This window comes from Primulina eburnea, chromosome 4, assembly GCF_022965805.1.
Source record: "Primulina eburnea isolate SZY01 chromosome 4, ASM2296580v1, whole genome shotgun sequence".
NCBI lineage: Eukaryota > Viridiplantae > Streptophyta > Magnoliopsida > Lamiales > Gesneriaceae > Primulina > Primulina eburnea.
This window is the reverse complement of record NC_133104.1, coordinates 6,614,397-6,637,856: the sequence shown is the minus strand read 5'-3', so window position 1 is coordinate 6,637,856 and position 23,460 is coordinate 6,614,397. Positions and strand designations below refer to the sequence as shown.

Below are 23,460 nucleotides of genomic sequence, written 5' to 3'. Positions count from 1 at the left end.
CTCTTGGTGAAACAGGATCCAGTTCTTATTTTGGATCTGACAAATGGTAATCACGTTTCATCATTTTGGATGCTTCACCAGCAGAGAAAAAGGTAAAAGTCTCAGATTCTTTACGTATTCGGATATTTCTTGTTTTTTCTTTGTCTATAAGCTGTCCCTTCTTCCTCATTGCTTTTGATGTGCGAAATTAACTATAATTGGCATGAGTTGTCTTGATTCGTGAAGTCTTTATTGCCTAGAATGTAATGGCTTCTACAGTTCTGATATTTGTATTTGTAATAGATTCCACAGACGGTTATGCACCATGTACCCTTGTCTGCATCTGATTCAGCCACCAAAATATCATTGGCATAATTTAATATATTTGCCCTCAAGTCATTCATGTAATGGCAACAGGCAATATAGTAAAGTTTCAAATCATTCATGATGCTAAGGAACTGACAATAAGAAAGAGGGTGAGAGGAATGTTCATAACTGTCGAGTTGATGGCAAATTGCTATTTCATCTTCATAACTGACTCTGTTGAAGAGATAATGCATATACTGTAGCATCATGAGGGGAAGTGCGCCTATGTTCCCAAGGTGGATTTGCCTGCCTTATTAAGATATTTTCTGCCATGTGAAATAGAATGAACCTGTTGGTTGATATCTGGATCTCTTCAAATTCTGAAAAATATAGGAATCTTGATTCAAACATTATCACCCCAATGTATTCTCCCTAGGCTGCCAGGCTTGTTGCAATGGCAATTAAGATCAACCTAAGGGTGGTTCATTTCATCCCTTGTGCCGCAAAATTTGTACTTGTATACTGATTAAGAAAAGGGGCTATGCTCTGGCATTGACAATTATTAATTTGCTTGACCGATTTTATTTTGTTTTATTTCTTGATGATGCCTTTAACTCATGATGCCTTTAACTCAGGAGGTTAAGGGTCAGTGTTGAGCGTGACATGGGAGGGACTGCAGCTGCTCCAAAAACCATTAGGTTTTTTGTTCCCTACTGGATAAATAATGATACCGTCCTGCCATTGGCATATAAAGTTGTGGAAATTGAACCACTGGATACCAACTCTGTGGATTCTCTTCTAGTCTCGAAAGCAGTGAAATCTGCAAAATCAGCCTCGAAATATCCTTCTACTCCATTAGTTGGAGGACAGGTTGGTGGAAGGAAAAACATTCAAGTACTTGAAGCTATTGAAGATACTAGTCCAATACCTAGTATGCTTTCTCCACAAGACTATATTGGCCGTGGTGGTGTGATGCTATTTTCTTCACGGAATGATGCGTATCTGTCACCCAGGGTGGGCATTGCTGTTGCTATTCAAGGTTCTGAACATTTCAGTCCTGGAGTATCACTTCTTGAGCTGGAGAAAAAGGTAATATGGAGAGTTTAATACATTGTGTATGATGATGTAAGACTTTCACGTTATGTATATGAGACTTACAATTTTGAATATGCCTGAACTTGACTTCTCTTCAGCAACGAGTTGATGTTGTAGCTTTCAATTCGGATGGAACTTATTATAAGCTTTCAGCTGTGCTACACATGACTTCAGATAGAACGAAGGTATTCACTGAAGTCTTGTAATTGCAGTTTCACTTGTTTTATAAATTTATATCTTTAATCTTTCATTCTACTTATTCTTTCCTATGTAATATCTGACTAACATGATTCATTCCGAGAATGAATATGGAATATGAGCAGAAGAGTCTGAAAATCACCTATAGTGGCCTAGGTATAGGGTAAGTTGCAGCATAGAGATAAATTGATTGGCTAAAATGTGAAGTTTACAAATACCACTTGTTTGTGCATATGTTTTTGTGTACCTGGGTTTCTATTAAGCGGAGGGGAGTATAGATTTCCGATAATCACTTGGGTTGGTTTAATGCGAGAGAATTTTACCTGTATCCTCTATAAATAAGGGAAAAGTACATCTATGCTCTTGACAATAGCAATTTTTAAGGTTATAGTTTCTCTTTAAGCATGTTAGTTTTTGTCGGAAGTTGATAAAGTGTTGCTTTTGCTGGTAAAAGATTTTCATATTGTGTAAAAGATTGTCATATTGTTCCTCTCTGTCAGTTGCCTTTCTCACATTCAGAATATAAGCTACTGAAATTTTCAACTAAGGAGATGTGGGATCATTATTTCTTATTCTTTTGCCGTCTTGGTATGGGAAAGAAATTTCCAATATCTTGAGTGGTTTTGACGTGAAATGAATTCTATCATGTAAATGGATGACTGAATCAGGCCCACGTGTATCTGTAGGTTGTGCATTTTCAACCACAAACAATGTTCATTAACAGAGCTGGCTCTAGCATATGCATGCGACAGTGTGACACTCAAATGATGGAATGGCTTCATCCAGCTGATCCTCCCAAACGTTTTGGATGGCAGTCTGGAAAAGCTGAGTTGCTTAAGGTTTGTGTCATAAGTTCACCCATTTTCCAACGATGCATATATTTTCTGAAAAGATTTATGACTTTCTTTATCCATCTTGTGTGCCCAACTTAAGTTGCAAATGGATGGGTACCAATGGAGCGCACCATTCACAATAGGTACAGAAGGTTTATGTCTATTTGCTTGAGGCATGAATCAGGAAGTGATCAAATGCATATTTCAGTTGAAGTAAGAGGTGGAACTAAAACCTCTCGCTATGAAGTTATATTCCGTCCCAAATCTGTTTCGAGTCCCTACAGGTGATTGTAGGATCATGCTCTCTTATATGATTTTCTTTTCCTTGGCAATTGGTCAACTAGTCTCACCTTGGTATCGAAATCTAACATAGAGAATGTAATAATAATATGCGATGATTTGTTGGAGAAGCAAGGGTTTTTATCCAGAAAGGGTTTCTTCTGTGATCCACGTTATCATAATGACTTTTGTTATTGCTTTCTTTTGTCCTTGTCTAGTACACCTTTGTCACTATTTGATTCTTTCATATGATAGCTTACAAAATTGTTTTATACAAAAGTTAACTCTGCTTCAATTGCACAAACTCTCTTGATTTATGTTCTCTCTAGATCTCTCTATACGTGTGTTATATAGCACACAGTTCTACAGATTGTTTCTCTCTTCTTTCTCTCTCTTTGGTCTGCTAATAATCTGTCATCACCTTTTCAAAACTAGGGAGGCATGTTAGCCTTGCTCTTATGCTTCTCTTGACTTCTCTTGATTTTGCCAGAACCTAGAAGTACTTGATGCAATAAAAGTTTTCACATGTTACTAAGATGCTCCAAAATTTGAAATGTCTACATGAGTGTAGGATAGTTGTGATTTTGATTATATAAGCTTAGAAATCTTCTACTGAATTGGCAGACTGATAGTTGATAGATTGTCACCTAAGCTATGTGTCAAAAATCGTCACTAGGTTTGATGAGTGACTATTTTATGAGCCTTACGAAGTTGGTCATGTGGACTTAGAAAGAATATAAATCACTAGCTAAGAATGAGTGACTATTTTGTCTTCCGAAGGTGATCATGGTTGGCTAAGATTTCTGTTATATATTCTTTTCAAAAGCCGTTTTTTGTGTACTAGCTTTCACTTCTCTTTTTGCATCCCCACTGTCTATATTTCTAATGAAAGCAATTTCAGGATTGAAAATCGCTCTTTGTTTCTTCCAATACAATATCGGCAAGTCAATGGTTCAAAGGACTCTTGGAGGTCTCTACTTCCAAATGCTGCTGCTCCTTTTTCATGGGAAGATCTTGGTAGACAACGATATTTGGAACTACTGATAGACGGTGACGACCCTTCGACATCACAGATATATGATATAGATGAGATTAATGATCATCAACCCATCCCGGTTTCTGGACACCCTGGGAGGCCTTTACGAGTCACCATACTTAGGGAAGAGAAAGTAAATGTTGTCCAAATCAGCGATTGGATGCCAGATGAGAAGCTCCTAGACTTTTGAATCGAAGTCTTTCTTCTTTACTACAAATCTCTGACAATAAATATCGATCTAAACAGTCAACATGCTCCTCATATGGTGAATTTCATCTCATTGTCGAGGTTGCAGACCTTGGATTATCCATTATTGATCATACACCTGAAGAGATACTGTATTGTTCATTGCAAAATTTTTTGCTCTCACACTCACTTGGATTGGGCTCGGGAATTAGTCGGTAATATTCTTATTTACATAACTAAGGAGTGGACCATCAATTGCTTGTCTTAAGTAGTCTGTATGGAAGTTGTAACTTTTAATTATTACTTTAATTTTCACTCAATTTAACCACTTGATAATGTATTTCACTTGTGAATTATGGGTTTTGTGATTCAGGTTAAAAGTTAGAATGGGGGCAATTCAGGTGGATAATCAGTTGCCTTTGACTCCAATGCCGGTTCTGTTTCGGCCCCAAAGAGCTGGGGAGGAGACTGATTATATTTTGAAGCTTTCTGTCACACAGCAATCAACCGGTTCTTTAGATCTATGTGTATATCCTTATATAGGTTTGCAAGTGAGTATAGCAAATGTGTTTTACTTCATTAGGTTTTTATATTTAATGCTGAGAAATATCTAAATTATATTCTGTTAGGGACCCTGAAAATACTGCATTTTTGATTAACATCCATGAACCCATCATTTGGCGCCTTCATGGGTTGATCCAGCAGACAAATATTTCCAGAATGTTTAGTTCACAGACCACTTCAGTTTCGGTTGATCCCATCATGCAGATTGGGTATGCATTGCCTATTTGTTTAAAGTGATGCGACATGTGTATCAAATCTTACGTCATAAAAAATCAATAGAAAAATTAAATTTGTCAAAATCTCGTCATATATTGAATACAAAATCTCAAGATATAATTTATGTAAATATCGATGTACGATACATTGAATGAAACCTTTAGCATTATCCATCTGCCTTCTTTTCAGAAATTTGTGTTAATGAATGGTACTCTTGCTTTGGCAGTGTTTTCAATCTTTCAGAGATTCGTTTCAAAGTTACCATGGCTATGTCCCCTACTCAACGGCCAGTGGGTGTCCTTGGATTTTGGGCAAGCTTAATGACTGCACTTGGAAATACTGAAAACATGCCCGTAAGCAATACTCAGTATTTATTCTGTAGACTATACTGTTGATTTAAATGTTTCACCTGAAATTTGATTTCAAATACTAATATGGGATACAGTGGGTAAGTTTTCTGGGAAAGACAAATGAAGGGTCATTTGTCCAGCCAAAATGCACTTCCACAAGTCCCTAACTAAACACTGATGATCAGTCATTGGTATTTCATTGAATTCTTCTGGTCACTAGCTGAACCCAATTTGGCTATTGAGTACCCTGATAGATTTCATCTAGTTAAATCTTAGTGATCCCTTTGATTCTAGTCCTTTTTACCAGATAAATATTATTGTATTATCACAAGTCTTGGTGGTGTGATTTGTAGTACTATATGATATGATTAATCAGGTCCGGATCAATCAGAGATTTCTGGAAAATGTTTCTATGAGACATAGTGTTCTTGTCAGTAATGCTCTCTCAAACATAAAAAAGGATATTCTCAGTCAACCTCTTCAGCTGCTTTCTGGAGTTGATATTTTGGGCAATGCTAGTAGTGCACTTGGACATATGAGCAAAGGTGTTGCTGCCTTGTCAATGGATAAGAAATTTATGCAAAGTCGCCAAAGACAGGTTTCTGCAAAGATTCTCAACTTTTATGATTTATACGTCATGCTATTGTTAGTTGCCTTTTCAGAGTTGTATCTAAAATAAAGATATTAATGGGTTGTGCCGAAAACCTTTCTTGATTTTCTTTCTATTATAAATAAAGATTTTATTGAGCTTCAAGTGCTGGAAGCATGTTTCTTGTTGTAAGCGCACCTGTCTGCTACCTATTTATTTTGTGTGCTATCTTTCCATTGACTAGGCAGCCTCGTGCATACTCTTAAGATGTCACCTTTGAATGCATAGTTCTTATAGTGGACGTATGATTCTACTTAAGTTTCACTCAAACTTTCAGATTGCAGTTTGATTAATTTCTTATAAAACTTGGGTACGCCTATATTCTCTGTTTTTCCACTTCTGCCTAAAGGTTTTCAAAAGAGAATAAATTTTTTTCGAACTTTGAGGAACTTAAGCTCAAATATCTTTGTGACAGCCAAAATTTTGTGGATATCCCTTCTATATTCTCTACTTCAATAATACTCAATCGTGTCATGTTTTTCCCATTGCATAGCTTCTTTTTTACCTTACATGTGCAATTAAGCTGACTAAATGCTGCATGTCTTTTTATAGTAATGCAGTTTCTTTCTTGCAGGAGAACAAAGGTGTAGAGGACTTTGGTGATGCCATTCGAGAAGGGGGCGGGGCCTTTGCAAAAGGTCTATTCCGAGGTGTCACTGGCATTTTAACAAAGCCTCTTGAAGGTGCAAAAGCATCTGGTGTTGAGGGTTTCGTTCAGGGTGTTGGGAAGGGTTTGATAGGTGCTGCTGCACAGCCTGTTAGTGGGGTTTTAGATCTCTTGTCAAAAACTACTGAAGGTGCAAATGCAATGAGGATGAAGATAGCATCTGCAATTGCTTCTGAGGATCAACTCCTTCGCAAGAGACTACCGCGAGTTATTAGTGGTGACAATTTACTCAGGCCTTATGATGAGTACAAAGCGCAGGGACAGGTACAATATTTCATTACACTATGCCTTTAAATTTCTACTCTCCGTTGCTGTATTATTCCAGGTTGGTTGGTCATAATCTCTATTGGTTGGATACCCATTGATTTTGATGTCATGGATAAGTATTCTCCAAGTTTTTCTGTCTCTTGAAATTGTGGTGGATATCTTACATTTCGGATTTATTTGTGACGACAAATTCTGATCTCTGCTGTAACCTATATGATTCCCTGGCCACAATTTTCCAGTTTCTAACTTGAAATATTGAACTTAACAATCAAGACGTTCAAAATAGTGCTAACAAATAAGAAAATTGTTATTTTGCTAGTGAATATTATGTTTTCATCAATTTCCCAAGTCAAAAAATAGTTGGCATTCTGATTAAGATCAGCTATATTGACCTAATGTGTGTGGTGCATGACATCGATTTTAATTTCTTTGCTTCCTACCTGAGCCATATAATAAGTTGTTGGAACATTTGGTGAATTATTAGTGAATATTAGGAGATTATGTGTGAGATATTTGTTTTCCTATATTGGGAAATCATGTATACAGTTCGGAGATATTTTGGGATTGATATAATCATTAATTCTTGTGTAATACCTACAGATTTGTAACTCCTGTTTCATAGTAATGTAATTAGGGAGCATCCATACATACTTCAACCTCTAGATTAGTAGTATCTTTACTATGTTCAGCTTTGCTACTGGAGCAAAGGTCTCTTGATAATCAATATCGTAGTTCTGTGTGAACCATTTTGCAACAAGCTTTTCTTTGTAACATTCTATGTAACATTCTAATGTCCCATCTGAATAAAACTTCACAGTGAATACCCATTTGCAACCCACTGTCTGTTTCCCATTTGGTGTGTACATGATTTCCCATGTTCGATATTTTCCGATGCACCTCGAGAACAACCATCCTCCATTCCAGAACCTTTAGAGTTTCCTATACATTCTTAGGAACGTCCACACTACACAACTTTGAGATAAAACAAGAACAAGAGTTAGACATATTCTTATATGATAAATTGTTAGATAGAGGGTGTTGCGTACATGATCTAGTACCTTTCCTAAGGGCTATAAGTAGATCCAAAGATTTTGAAGAATTTGATTCATTTGGAGGATCAGATTTGTTACCTGGATTCGAAACATATGTAGGAAGCATATCTGTTTTTGGGTCAGGATCATGGTGGTGCAGGAGTGTGGTGTCCTTTTCACTTGGAAAACGTCTCCTTACATAGACTTACCCAAATCGTCCAGTATCAACTCAAGTATCGTTACTAGTGTTAACATTAATATCAACTATTGGCAACTCATTAGGTTGAGTTTTAATAGCTTCCATTTCTAAACAATCAAGGGGTACAAAGTTTGAAATTTTCATATCGAGTAATGAGTCTTCTAGTCTATGCTCCCCCTGAAGAGGAGTATTAAAGTATATTTGAGACTCAAAAAATGTAACATCCGTTGACAAATTCTTTGCCCAACATGTTTGTTGTTTCACACCGAGTCTGCAACTTCCATAAAAATCAGTCGAACAATGATTCTCATTATGTTCAGATCATAACTATTCATCTAAAATGATGATATTTTTTATGTTTTTCTCATTTTTCCTTTATCTTACTAGCAATATAAAGGCACCAGCATTCGACCTGAATAAAAAATCATGGGATGCAAAATATTCTATTGTTATGACCTGGCTTGTCATCACATGTTTCCAGAAATTGTGTTGAATAGATCTCTTGCTTGCCTCGGAACAGCCCACTGAAATCCCAACTCTTGTAAAACTCTGTACCAAATACCAGTAGCAAATGAGCAGTGCAACAACAAATGATCCTGGTTCTCCTCTGCATGTCTGAATAAACAACACCACTGTGGGCACATAGAACAATTCTTCCACCTTATTTGTATCGAGTCGGACGTAGGAAGCTTCCCCAATGCCACAATCCACGAGAAAATCTTAATCTTTTGTGGGACATTTATTTTCCAGATATTATCGAAACTGGTAAAAGCAATGGAATTGGAAAGACTGAAAAAAGAATTATAAAAAGAGTTAACAGAAAACAACCACTGATCTCCCAACCAAACTCTATAATCCTCAACACTCATATCCAATGTTGTATTGTGAAGTACACCCGATAAAATTGTAAATTCCCCCAACTCACTCTCCGTAAGATCTCTTCTAAACCTGACATCCCAATTGAAAGATGAACCTCCCTCCCCATTGACAACTTCTATGAACTGACTGATAGGTTTATTGACGAAAACAGAAATACGAAATAATGAGGGAAATCTAAACCTAAATGAGACCTCTCCCTCCCAAATATCCTCCCAAAAACGAACCAGATTACCCTGCTTAGGCACAACCCTAATTAGTTGATGGAAAGCCTGGTAAGATCGAGAAATGAACTTCCAAGGACTTCTGGATGTCACTCTATCCGCCCGACCCAAGTCCCAACCGTTTTCGTGTATTCCATAAATGCTCTTGATAATCTTAATCCACATGGACCCCCTTTCCACCGACCCTCTCCACCACCATTTACCCAGCAAAGCTTTATTACGGAGACAAATATCCCCCAAACCTAAACCACCTTTATCCTTAGGCTTAATAACTTGTTTCCATCCAACCACGTAGTGTTTCTCCCCATCAGCTCCATCCCACAAAAAATCCCTCATCAATTTCTCCATCATTGTTGCCACCTTGACCGGAACTTTGAAGATCGACATGTAGTAAGATGGTAAAGCACACAGAACAGATTTAATCAAGATGGTTCGGCCGCCCCTCGATAAAAATCCTTTTTTCCAGCTTGCTAGTTTCTTGGACATTTTCGATAAAACGGTTTCCCAGAATTCCAATTTGTGGGGATTACCTCCCAAAGATAGCCCGAGATATTTGATAGGCCAATTCTCTTTTCTGCCCCAATAGTTACTGCCAACTCTCTAACCTCCTCATCCTCGCAATTCAATCCCAACACCACACTTTTCCCCAAATTAATTTTCAACCCAGAGACATTGCCAAACCGATTGATTATGTCCAGCAATACCACCACATCATTTTCTGAGTTTGCGAAGAACAAAGTGTCATCAGCGAATTGTAAGTGTGATATTTCCAATTTATCTTTCCCGACTTCAAACCCCTTAAGTTCATTAGCCTCCCTTGACCTATCCACCAACCTTCCCAACACATCAGCCACTAAATTGAAAAGAAAGGGTGATAAAGGATCCCCTTGTCTTAAGCCTCTTTCCCCTAAGATTTTCCCACATGGTTTTCCATTAATAATGATGGAGAATGACACATTAGATACACAACCCCAAATCCATCTTCTCCATCTCTCCCCAAAACCTTTCTTGCGTAAAACATGATCAAGAAACTTCCAATCGACCTTGTCATAAGCCTTTTCCAAATCTATTTTAAGCACGAAGCCCTTTTTTTTCTTTCGACGATATTCTTCCACCACCTCGTTTGCTATGAGGCAACAATCCAAAATCTGCCTCCCCTTAATAAAAGCGCATTGGTTCTCCGCCACTGTTTTGCACAAAATTTTCTTCAATCTATTTGCCAACACCTTAGCCAATATCTTGTATAAACTCGTAATCAAACTAATTGGTCTAAAGTCGTTGATCTTACTCGCATCCTCTTTCTTTGGAATAAGACATATGTAAGTCTCATTGGTAATCCCATTAATAATCCCGTCTTGGAAAAATTCAGCAAACACTCTCAACAAATCCAATTTCAGCGTTTCCCAATTAGCTTGAAAAAAAGCCATTGTGAACCCATCCGGCCCAGGAGCTTTAGAACCATCACTGTCCTGAATCACTCTTTTGATTTCCTCTTCTTCAAAAGGTCTCTCCAATTCCTCTGAGTCAACATTCGTTATGGGACACCAATTCAACCCATTAAGACCCACCCCTAATTCTTCATTGCTCTCACCATCACCTGTCGACCTCTTAAACAAGTTCCCATAAAATTTTAATATCTCTTGTTCGATTTGTTTTTCATCAGTGACAACGCAACCATCTTCAATTTCCACTCGGTCTATCATTGATCTGTTTCTTCTATGAGTTAGTAACCTGTGAAAGAATTTTGAGTTTTGGTCTCCTTCTTGTAGCCACTTCACTCTTGCTTTTTGGTTTTGTATTTGAAAATTTCTGAAATTCAAAGTTTCCAACTCGCACCTCAGTTCCCTTCTTTCTTGATTTAACTCATCTGACCAAAGACCTCCTGCCTCGATCCCATCCGGCCGCTGAATCTTGCTTCCCAATTCTTGTAATCTGACACCCACATGTCCAAACACTTGTTTATTCCAGATAATGACATTTTTCTTGGTATACCTCAGCTTTTTCATGAATTTATAGCCTTCCCACCCCTGGAAATCCCCAACTGCCCACCATGTTCTTACTTGGTCTCGGAAATCTCGATGTGACAACAAAGCGTTTTCAAAACGAAAAGGAGTAGGTCCTCATTTCAGCTTATTTGTATCAAGCAATATCGGACAATGATCCGATGTGATTCTTGGTAAAACAATTTGTCTTATTGTGGGAAACAAACTTCCCTAACCCCCCGAGAAAAGGAATCTGTCAAGCCTAGAGCAAATAGGCACCTCTCTGAAATTTGTTCAAGTGAATTTTGCATTGAGAAGTGGTGGATCGAGTAATTCCAACTCTTCTATCAAACCATCGAAGCAACACATACTTGCAGTTAATGTGTCACGAGCCCATCATCGGGCCCAGATATCAAGGTGTACAAAAGGCACACACACGGCATATTCAAGCATCGCGATTAGGGTTCCTGCCCTTATCAGATTTAGTAGTTAGGATTTGGTTGTTTATCAGATTTAGGATTTGGTTGCTGTTAGGATTTGATCTTTAGGATTCTGACTTATCTTTCCAACTTCATGTTATCGCTTTTAGAGATAAGTGATATAGGACTCTTTTGTATTTATATGGATGGTTGGTTGAATAAAAGGATATCAAAAATCTTTCAAATTTACAAGTAACGAGATCGCAAGGTTCTCTCTTTCGAGCCTTACCACAACGTGCACAATTGGGCGACAAGGAAGAAAATCCAATAAACCCAAGTGGAATCTGAATTCGTCGGATTTCACCATCGAAAGGCCTATTACACGATCCTTTGCTCGAGAACGTAACATAATGATTGGCTATTCACTTTTTCCCCCAAATTCTTTACCACATTAAAGTCCCCTGCTAAACACCAATTTTCCCCACAGATCGTCTTCAACCCCGCTAATTCATCCCAAAATAATTCCCTAATCCGCGGCCTAACAGGTCCATAAATAGCTGAGAACCACCAAGCTGTCCCATCACTCCGACTAATTTCAATTGACAGAAAATTCCCCAATCAAGTTTTTAGTGACTAATACCTGTCGGGGATCCCACATGACAAGTATCCCCCCTGACCTTCCAATCGACGGAAGACACACCCATTCAACAAATCTTGCCTTCCACACGCTGGCAATGAATTTCCGATCCATTATTTCTTTTTTTGTTTCTAAAAGAACCACAATGTCCGGTTGTGCTTGTCGAATAACTGTCTTTACCAATTGTCTTCTCCTCGCTGCCCCTCCACCTCTAATATTCCAAGACAGCACTTTCATAAGACCATGCTGGTGCCCTTCAGATTGTTGCCTATGTCATTACTTCTTCCACTATTACTCCTGATATTTTCCTTATTTGAAAGATCGTCTGTCACTGTCTCCCCTCCTGGACATTTCACATCTATATTCTGACCATCCCCTTTCCCAACCTGACCCATCACTCCTTCCTCCCCAGCCCCTGTACTTGTATCTCTGTCACAACCACGCTTTCCATCAACCCTACCTAACCCCCCTCCCAACAGACCACTAGACAAAACCAACTCAGAGAAGGATGAAGGAGAAGTTGCATTAAGCGAGAAAGAATTTGAAGGGTTGTTTGATTGAGTACCTTTAAATACCTGTCCCACATTAGGTGTCGAATTATCTGACAGAAAGTGGCAGGAGTTTTTTCCAACCGTCGAGTCGAAAAGCCCGTTCAGATCCATTGATTCATCTTCAGCTGTAACAGAATCATCATTACTGACCGAACCAATGCTTTCAGATTCCGTAGACACAAACTCCACATCTCTGAATTCATCTTGAGAATCGTCAACTTCCATGTCCTCTAAGTCTTCCGACAGAACATCTTCGAAATCCCCGATCATCCCGTTGCTTTTGGCATTTGTTTTTTCCATATTCCTGCAGAGTTGAGCTTCCATTTCCTCCTTCCGTCCTTTCATTTTGCTTCTTCGGCAATATGTATTCCAAAATCTATTATCATCTTTGTGATTCCTCTCGATTTCAGCCGTGGTACACTGGCCCTCATTCTGCATGTTATTCATGGATTGAATGGAGTTTGTTCTGAATTTTGATTCGTCTTTTGGATCAACTTTGCTCAATATCTTGATCACCTTTGCACCCTTCGTTTGACTCAAGGATGCTGTTTTTTGTCCTCCTAATTGTTGATGTTCATATACTCTTTTTGATGCGCTTGTTTCATCGAACTTCCCTCCTGAATTTTCTGATCCTCGTTGTACTCTTAGGTCTGTCTCCTTATTCTCTTGTCCATGTATTACTTCCTGTATAGAATTGCCATCAGCGGGTTTTCTGAGTTGATCCTCCATCGTTGATATTGCCTTATAGATGTTGTTATTACCCCAACCCGCCAAGATTTTATTCCCATTCACTACCACTTGAGCATAGGTCTGCTTTTCATACTGCTCGTAACCCTTATTATCGAAGGATTCAACCCTAATTCTGATTTCCAATTTCCTCCCTTCCAGCAAAATCACCATCTTTGTTTTTAAGAAACCTCCCTCGATCCCCTTCACCTTAATCTTGGCAGCCTCGAGTACTCGAAAGTGTAGAGTGTCAACACTAATGGCCAACAAGCCTCCACAATGCTCGCCGATCAATTTAAATGTAGCCGGCGTCCACAGGTCCCAAGGTAAACCACTAATCCGTATCCAACTGTTGCAGCAACTTTCTACCGACTCCATCATGTTGATATCTTGTGACCAACCTTCAAATTCCCGTGCTACTCCGAAATCAAAAAATCCCCTTTTCTAACATAAAAATCGAACTCTGTCGAATTGTAGGGCCACCATAAGGCTCTATTGGCTTGAAATGGAATTAACTCAATTTTCCGGTTTGTTGCTTTCCCAAGCGCTCTTTCGATTAGCTCCCATGAAGAATTAACTCTATCTCTGGTAACAATGATTGATTCAGTCCATGTCTTCATCGATCTGGCCTTATTACATTCTTCCGAAATTCTAGTCATCCCACTATTATAATTCTTCCCCAAACCACTCTCAACCTTCTGATTTATCTTTGGCATTGCCTGGGCAGCTCCTTGATCACACTTGAGATTTGTATTCCTCCTTTGGAAATTCCCTGTCAACAGCTTATCCAATGCATTTGAAATTTTGATCCACCCCTCTGACTTGTACCCGCTAGGTACAATTGTAATATTTCTTCTACCCTGGTTGTTATATTTTGACAGCTCTAAGAATCTACCTCGTTTGTTATGGAAAATCTAAGTTGTAAAAACTGCATTCCTTCCTCTGTATCGATGGAACTCGGACCCTGTATGATTCGATTGAAGATAATCCTTAAACCTATGGCCGATCCAACGAGCCTCGTCGAAGTCGAAGTCCATCATATAGCATGATTTCCTTGTTCTCTCAGACCACCAAATCGATCTACCCACATTCCCTAACCTTAATGAGAAAATTTTGAACTCGATCTTAACCGTTTCTTCCCATTTTCGAACCTGTGGATCAAGTGAAACGTGCCGCTTGTTCCCTGTGAAGTTCGGCTTCAAATCAGTACCAATATTCATATTATGCGATTCCTGAAGACGGTAGCCAAACGAATCCGAGTCGACGAGACTACCGGTGGTAATTGTAATAAAACGGTGGAAGAAGAGTCGGCAGCCGGTCACGGGTACCGATCGACAGTTAATATCGATCGACGGAGAAAGTGATGCGAAACATAAAGATAGGATTCGCGCTGAGAATAAGAAATTGGAAATTTGAAAATTTGAAATTTGAAATTTGAAGCTGTGTGGTTGAGTAGATATGACCGCCGACGGCCGACGGCCGTCGCCGGTGAAAGTGGTAGAACTCTGCCGACGAGACTTAGGCGATGAAGGTTTTGGGTAAGCTGAAGAAAAATCCGACTGGATTCGGGCTCATGGAGGGAGAGAGCATTTTTGAAATTTTATAATATAATTCTATAGCAACTTGAAATTTCTTAAAATGGGGACGGATAGGAAATAGTTGTTTTAGGGGCCCATGGTTCGGTGGTGTAAGCGCTGGCCCGAGATCGAGGCGTAACAAATTAAATGGTATTGTAAACGGTCACTAGTAGGAATTCCGGGAAGTAATAGCTATGTGGGAAAACGTGTTGCGTGTATGAGAGTCACCTTTTGATGCGGGACAAAGTGTTATATTCACAGGAGCCACCTCTTAAGCCTAAAGAGCCACCTCTTGATTCCCGACTTTGGTGGATCAACGGGTCAATTGAGACGAGGACATAGCGTTTTGAAGGAGGAATGATTGTAATACCTTGTTCTTTCTTGGTTGAAAATGAAAGTTTAACATAGTTTGTAAAAGGTACAATGTACTCTTATAGAAACTTGAGTTAACCATTTTTCGTAGAGTGATGACAGATACGAAATTGCTATAGGAGCTCATTGTACGATCGTGTTTGTATGGGCTCGGGCTCGGACTCTGGGCGTGACACTCTAGATCAATTATTGATGGTTCGTGAATTGAGGAACAAGAGCACTAGACATCCTGTTTGTTTGTACCCAAAACAAAAAAGGGTATGCTAAAGGATGAACTAGAATTTTGCATTTTAGAACTTGATCGTACTTGTTTATGCTGAATTTTTTTGTGAATGAAATATCCGAGGTTGCAAGTTTGATCAAAGGTTTTTACATAATGGTTCAACTCTGTCTCAGATAAGATCAATATCCTTCTTCCTGAGTATGGAACTTGACATTTTAATAAGATCTGGGCATTTTCCAAAAAAACATGATGTTCATATTCAACCTATTTGTGTGGGCACCCGCCAGAAAATTGTATTGCTGAAAGAAAAAATAAACATTTTGAAGTTGTTTTTGCTTTAATGTTTCAAGTAAATGTTGCCAAATGTATCTAGGGTGAAGCTATTTGACAGCCTTCTATTTGATTAATAGACTGCCTACAAATTTTTAAATATAGCATTCCTTTGGCACACTTCATAAATAGTTTTTTGTATATCACTGAATTCTGATTTCCCTCAAAATTTTCAGTTGCTGTCATTTCATATTCCTTACAATCTTAAATTGATACTTGATCCTCGATCCGAAAAATGTATTTTTCATAGTGTATGCACCAAATAGAAAGGATATAATATTTCAATCCTCAAACATAGAAAGTTTTTGTTAGTATGAAATAGAGAATTTACTTGTAGGACGGTGTTCCTTTACCAAATACAATTTTAACTACACCGAGCAGCAATTTATGCTATCATTGTTCCCAAAACACAAAATCAGGAAAATAATGGAAATTATGGTCAAACGGTGCCAAATTTTGTTGATTCTACAATGGGGGAGACACTGCACATCAATCCAGGAAATCTTAACACTTAGCTTCATGTGTATAGTACGAAAAATTCCGTCGAAGTAGTCAACCGCCGTATTTGATTCAAGGACCTGATCAATCTACATCTTCTGCAACTGGGGCATAGATTCACATAGGTGCTTCTACTCTTACAAGATCCTTTGACTACTTATCCACCTTTTGTGTCTGTCTCCAATGCGCCGTCATATTGTGATATTCTTTTAATTAGAAAAGGTTCCTGAACACGTACAAATTTCCTAATCACGCAATTGCCGAATATCTCTATTACAAAAAACTCTCGTAGGGCATTCACATAGGGCAATGAAGTAATCAATAGAGAACAATTTCAAAGACTCATTGTAAGATTAATTTACCTATCTCACACTCATACGAACTTAGCTTTTGATGTAAGCATGATCACCCAATTTATGCAGGCACCTGGACCAGAGCAATTTGATGTTGTATTTAAGATTCTAAGATGATTGAAGGGGACTCCTATAAGAGGGTTGTTATTGAAAAATGTGATCACCTACAAGTTGAAGCTTATACTAATGTAGATTGGGTGGGGAGTGGTTAGGCGCTGGACCTCTGGCTACTACACATCCATTGGAGGTAACCTTGTCGCGGCAAAGCAAAAAACAAACTTGGTGTCTGGGAATTGTGCTGAAGCAGAGTTTAGATCAATGGCTCATGGAATTTAGGAAGTTAATGGAAGTATATTGGAAGAACTAAAAATCTCAAATCCATATCTCATAAAGATTTAATGTGATAATAGGGTAGCTATCTCTATTGCTCCTAATCCGTTCTCTTTGCGATAGAACAAAGCACTTGAAAGTTAATAACCATTTTATCAAGGAAAAACTTGTAACGGGACTGATTTATGTTCTTTATATTCCTACTAGATAACATATTGCAGATGTTGTCACTGAAAGAGTACCTCAAAAACTTTTTTGACAAGTTAGTAAGCAAACTCGCTATTGTCATGTTTTATGTAGAGCTGTAGTTAGAGGGAACTTTCCTAGACTAGTGTCCCAAAAAATGTGTTAGTCATGTAATTCCCGTATAGATTTTAAATCTTTGAATTCAAATTTTTTGACTTGTTTGAATTGATTAAATTCAAGTGAATTTCAAATTGAATCTATATCAATTTAAGCATTTTCAACAGTAATTGTGATGAATTTTAAATTAATCTATGTTGGATGTCATTCCATGCTTAATCCTTTCTTAAATCAAATCCTTCTGCCCAAATCAAATCCATCAATTCAAATACTACCTTACATGAAATAGAAGAAAATAAAATATGTTTGTCTATACAAGTAATGATTAATTAAATACTGAAAATGTTAGTTAGTCCCTCCTTTCAGTTTCGATGTGGTGTTAAAAAATGTCATGATTTCGTTGCCAGTGTTATTATATTTTTTTTATTGTTAATTTTGCTCTCGATTATAGCGCTATGCTTGCTAGAACTGCACTGACAACTGTTGTTACTTGTCTATCCATTATGAAGATTATACTGCAATTGGCAGAATCTGGATCATTCTTTATTCAAGTTGATCTGTTCAAAGTACGTGGGAAATATGCCTTAACAGATGCCTATGAAGACCACTTTGCTCTTCCTAAGGGAAAAATCATTTTGGTTACTCATCGGAGAGTCGTATTGTTGCAAGTGAGTTGGTTAAATTTGACTAGGAACATAATTCCTTTGTTAAAAGGGACGAGCCTAACAAATTGTCTTCATGCTAGTGATCTTATAAGGCAGATATATTTAGCCTTCTATGAAAACCCAAAAAAACACATTACTTCCTACATGATATTAATGATATTTTAGAAACCTGTCTCTATAAAAAAATAGGCGTAAAACCTCATGCAAATGGGGCAGATGTGCCGACTTTTAAAAACATAGGTTTTGGAAAGATCTTTAATTTTACATACAGATTTTATGGTTTTTCGATATTTCATAAAGGTGGTAAATGCAATTTCCACTCATTTTATAGCACTCGGACTCACAGTTCCTTGTATATTGTTTTCAGCAACCATCTAACCTCATCGCACAGAAAAAATTCAACCCAGCCAGAGATCCATGTTCAGTGCTATGGGATGTTGTGTGGGATGACTTAGTGACAATGGAATTGATTCACGGAAAGAAAGACCATCCAAATGGTCCACCTTCACGTATTATTCTATATTTACAGAGTAGATCATTTGATGCAAAGGATCAATTTCGAATAATTAAGTGTGACCGTGATTCTAATCAAGCATTTGAAGTTTATTCTTCGATAGAACAAGCAAGATGTGCTTATGGATCAGCACAATTAACGGTTGGGTCTTGAACTATCTTATCATCTCTCTTTCAATTCAATGTTTTTTTCTTCCTTGTAATTTTTCTTATGATGAAACTTATTTAAAAAAGTAGGGGATTAAAAGAGTAAAGGTTTTTTTTATGCTAAAAAAGAATTGATGAGGATAAGTTAGCATCACAAGTTAACAAGCGAATACACCTCTACAACTTGATTGTTTCTAAACTTTGAGAAGCCGTGTTTTGCTTATTGCTTTAGCCTGACTGCGTTGTGCCAGGCCTTGCTGAAGAAGAAAGTGACGAAACCATATTCCCCTGTGATTGACGAGGCTAGCTCTGAAGTTAACAACAAGGGAGTTTACATCTTATCTACCCACCAGATGCCTTCATCTGTTACTTTAAATTCTACTCTTGGAGCGGTGAACAATGATTGACATATAGGACACATATTAGCTCTGCTATTAAGTGTGGTAACTGGTAAGCATTATTGTTAACCAATTATGAGGGATGCAAAATATGAAGGTACTTCCGTCAACGAGCTTGCAGATCAAATGTGTCATGTTTCTCTAGCTCCACCACGAATAGACAGACAGCAGCGCATGAATATGTCCAGTATATTTGATATCATGCTTCTTTCCCACCGAACTCTTCCACCGTTTCAAGCAGACATGTTTGAAAATTTGTGGATGGGTATCTAGAAAGTTGAAATGACAGATCTCAAGCATTCCTGAATGGGAAATGTTGGCGACCCGGCGGAACAAAATCTTTTCCTTTAGTGATGTATGCTGAGGCCCCGTGCAAGCGTGCAGATATCTATCATCTTTATTGTATTTTGCTGTGGTAAAGTTCTTTCACTTCGGTTTTTGAAGATGAGAATACCAATTGTTGTGTATATATACTTTTGTTCGGACACCCGGCAAGCACCTGGATATCGATGATATATATGAGGATCAGTGCATCTGTAATGATACTATATAAATTTTTTGGCAAACATTAGTACTGTTAGTGCAGGGATTTAGGCATGTTTAGCGGTTCACCGGTGAAAACCGGTCCAGTTCTGAAGCGGTTCCAGTTCCAAGGTATTTACCTTGAAGCCAATCTCATCCACTACGCATATCGGTAGTGAATGGACCGGTTCCGAGCCAGATCGAACCGGTTTCAGGTTATTGATTGATGTTGGATTGTTAGGGCAGAAGGAAGTGTGCTAGGGTGGTACTTTTTGATTGTCCCAGTGCGCGTTGGCGAAAGTCGAAGCATGAAAAAAGAACATCTCGCGCTAACAAAAGAAAATTGGAGATCAGAGATGGTCACCGCCCTAGCTCGAAGCTAATATGGATATATTTTTCAGATGGTAGAAAAAAATTGTTTTTATTAAGTACCTTGAGTTGATAAAGTACATCTTATGAAAAGATAAATATAAATGAAATCTTGATCTCTATATTAAATATTTAAAATCCATCACGATTTGTTAAAATATATTTGGAATACTCGGGATCTTTTTCGGAACTTGAGCCTGCAAAATCATCTATGGTTTTGGAGGTCTGTTTTTTTTTTTTTTTTGCCGCAAATCAGTCTTGTAGACATATTAACATTTTAAGCGTTTCCAACTTTAAATTGTTGTAACTTTTCAATTTCTGTCATTTCAAATTTTGAAAGAAGTTGATTAAATTTTTGACATTTGAGGCTGCATGCACCTCTTCTTTTGACATTCAGACCCCGAAGTTTCTCGTTGATGACATGAAAAACGTCTATAAATAGAGGTGATTGAGGTCCTTAAGTACATACCTCATAAGAAAAATATACATCATCTGCAGAGTGTATTGAGTGCTTAGCAGGCATCAATCGGAAGAAATCAGAAAAATTACAAATCTTTCGATGGTTGGAGGTAATGCTTGATCTGCTTACACATATTATTTATTATGTTTATATATACGTAAAAACATGATTTTTGAGAGAAATTCTAACATTTGGTATCAGAGCCGTGATACCTCTGCCTTGAAAATAATTGTTTTCATATCAAGAAATTTAAGAAAATATTTTTGGAAGATTTACGTAAGAAATTTGAAGTTTCAAACAGCATCTCTTTTGTTAAACTTCTGTAGTAGATTACTGGGTACTAGAAATTCTTCCAGCAAATTCTGTCCAAAAATAAGAGATTTGCAAAATTTGAGAATGTGATTGATAAGCACGAATTATATAGCATTTTAGGGATCTTATTTTGTCGTATTCGTGCTTATCTGGCATTTTTTATTCCGAGTTTTGCGCTTATTTCGTCTCATTATGGCTATTTGCAGATTTGACCAAAAGAGGGTGAAAACCAAAGAAATGAAAGAAAAGTCAAGCCTCGCAACGCCACATCAGAAATACCCGAAAAAATAGGAGCAAACACAAAAGTTTTGGAGACAAAGGCCCAAACACGGACCCCAGAGACGGGTCCGTGTCATTCAACAATAAGAGAAGAATTCAGCCGAGGAAGCACGGACCCAGACACGGACCCCGGAGACGGGTCCGTGCCTTTCAATTGCCAAGACACCAAATACAGAGCCTCAACGGACCCAGGCACGGACCCCGGAGACAGATCCGTGCCAGCCATTTTCCGAGACACAATTTACAGAAGCTCAACGGACCCCTTGACGGACCCATGCACGGGGTCCGTGTCCACTTGCATCCGAAGGAAGAAAAATCCAGTAGGTACACGGACCCAGAGACGGACCCCTACACGGGGTCCGTGCCCAGTGTTCCGGAAGAATTTTGAGGCAGAGTCTACACGGACCCTTTCCCGGATGCAAGCACGGGGTCCGTGTACGCAATATCAGATCGAGAATTTGGCAAAGATTTTGTTCGTGAGTTTGGAGATATAAAAAGGAAAAAAAAAACCTAACAGGAGGAGGGGGTTGAATATTGGAGACGGCAGCGACTTTTAGGGAGAAAAGGCGCAAGCTTTGAAACTTTGGGAAGACGGCGACGACTGGGGAAAAACGAGAGGACAAGACAGCGTAATTTACATGCAAGATCCGCACACCGTCATTGAGATTTCTCTTCCCTTTTATTTTCTCATTGTCAAACATGAATTCAATTATTAAATTTGATTTTAGTTTTGAATTTATGGAGTAGTTTTCTTTTATGATCGGGACCACGATAGGAACAAACGATTGATTTTTGTTTATTCATTGAATTGTTTGATTTATGAAATTAGTTCTTGTTATTGATTAATATTTGCGTAATTTTATTGCTTTTAATTTGGCCAATTAATTGCATGTTTGTTGTTAAATCTTGACTCGAAAGAGAATAGATTGAATTTAGCTTCGAAAATATTAATCAACACGCGGTTAAACCGACTAGAAATAGTATTCGGTTTCAGTGTGCGATTTCAGGCGACAGCTGTAATTCCTTCATTGATAAATGCGTTTTTGTTTAATTAAATTCAATTAGAAATCATTGGACTGTTAAATAAAAATAGGATTATAAATTCTAGAAATAGATTTATGATTAAATTAGGGAATTGCATCGTGATATCGAATAATTTGTGGTTAAATAATTCCAGTGCATGATAATAATTAAAGTTTGTTACCGTCGTGTATTCCCGGTCATTTTATTTAAATTTGAAAATCCCAAGTCCCAACTTCTCTGATATTTGATCTAGTCATTAAATTAGCATAACTTAGTTTAAAATCCACGTAGTTGAAATAAAAATCAAATCACTCATTATTATTTGCCCAGATTAAATAAAATAATTGAATCTTAGTGATTAAATAATAGTCTCTGTGTGATCGATACTTGGACGTCTGTCCATTTACTATAACTTGACCTAGTCCGCTTGCTAGAATTAATCCCAACCGAATTCGTCGGTCAAGTTTTTGGCGCCGTTGCCGGGGACTATTTATTTGATATTAGGATAAATTATTTGTTTGATGCTTAGGCTTTTGTTCTTAGTTTTAAATTTTTTTATTATTATTATTCTTTCTTTAGCATTCTAATTAATTTTATTTCAGCTTTTATACTCTTGTGGAACTTAAATCGTACACTTAAATTTTTGATTTCAGGGGTTAGCTCGTGTTATATGAGCCGTGCTCAAGACGTCAGGAATCTAGTGCCACTTGATCTTGAGATTGAAAGCACTCTCCGCAGTATCCGCAGAGCCCGAAGGAACAACAACTTGACTCTGGAATTTGAATCTGAAGCAGAATCTGAAATAGATCGTAAACCAGAAGTTGAGGAAATGGCCGGAGAAGAGGATAACCGTACATTGATGGAGCTTCATCGACCAGCATTCGAAGGTTATGGGTCTAGTATAATCCGCCCTACGATTCAGGCAAATACATTCGAGCTGAAGCCAGGCATCATCCAGATGATCCAAATGCAAGTAAAGTTTGGTGGAGCACCATCTGAAGACCCCGATGCACATCTGGAGAATTTTCTGTCAATCTGCGATACGATTAAGTGCAATGGGGTGAGTACTGATGCCATTCGACTCAGACTATTTCCATTCTCCTTGCAAGGAGAAGCTATGGAGTGGCTTCGCGACCTTCCAGCTGGTTCTATCACTACTTGGGATGGGCTAGTTGAGTTCTTCATGCACAGGTATTTTCCCCCTACTAAGATTACACAACTGCGAAATGAAATCACTTCATTTAGACAGAGAGATGGGGAATCACTGAATTCAGCATGGGCGAGGTTTAAAAAGATGTTGAGAATGTGCCCGAGACATGGTTTTTCGGTAGGCCAGCAGGTGGAGACATTTTACTATGGGGTAGATCCTTCTGTGAGATCTATGCTTGATGCGGCAGCAAATGGGAGTTTATACAGGAAAACGCCAACCGCAGCACTTGAAATCATTTCTAATATGGCGGAAAGCAATGTGGGTTGGCAAGATAACCGAAGGGAGAAGAAGGTCTGATTCCTTGAG

At 38.1% G+C, this 23,460-nt stretch overlaps 1 protein-coding gene across 1 annotated transcript in view; it reads left to right on the top strand.

Annotated features, from left to right (window-relative positions):
* LOC140830806 (uncharacterized) overlaps positions 1–19,559 on the top strand; it is a 95,902-nt gene extending 76,343 nt beyond the window's left edge. Inside the window, 16 exon segments of the mRNA XM_073194296.1 lie at positions 16–92; positions 921–1,374; positions 1,479–1,565; positions 2,265–2,417; positions 2,512–2,563; positions 2,566–2,695; positions 3,592–3,893; positions 3,896–4,127; positions 4,286–4,458; positions 4,538–4,685; positions 4,919–5,045; positions 5,419–5,640; positions 6,266–6,622; positions 17,766–17,924; positions 18,289–18,576; positions 18,833–19,559. Of these exon segments, the coding sequence (XP_073050397.1) occupies positions 16–92; positions 921–1,374; positions 1,479–1,565; positions 2,265–2,417; positions 2,512–2,563; positions 2,566–2,695; positions 3,592–3,893; positions 3,896–4,127; positions 4,286–4,458; positions 4,538–4,685; positions 4,919–5,045; positions 5,419–5,640; positions 6,266–6,622; positions 17,766–17,924; positions 18,289–18,576; positions 18,833–18,988 (3,117 nt within the window). The 3' untranslated portion in view covers positions 18,989–19,559.
* The last annotated feature ends 3,901 nt before the right edge of the window (positions 19,560–23,460 follow it).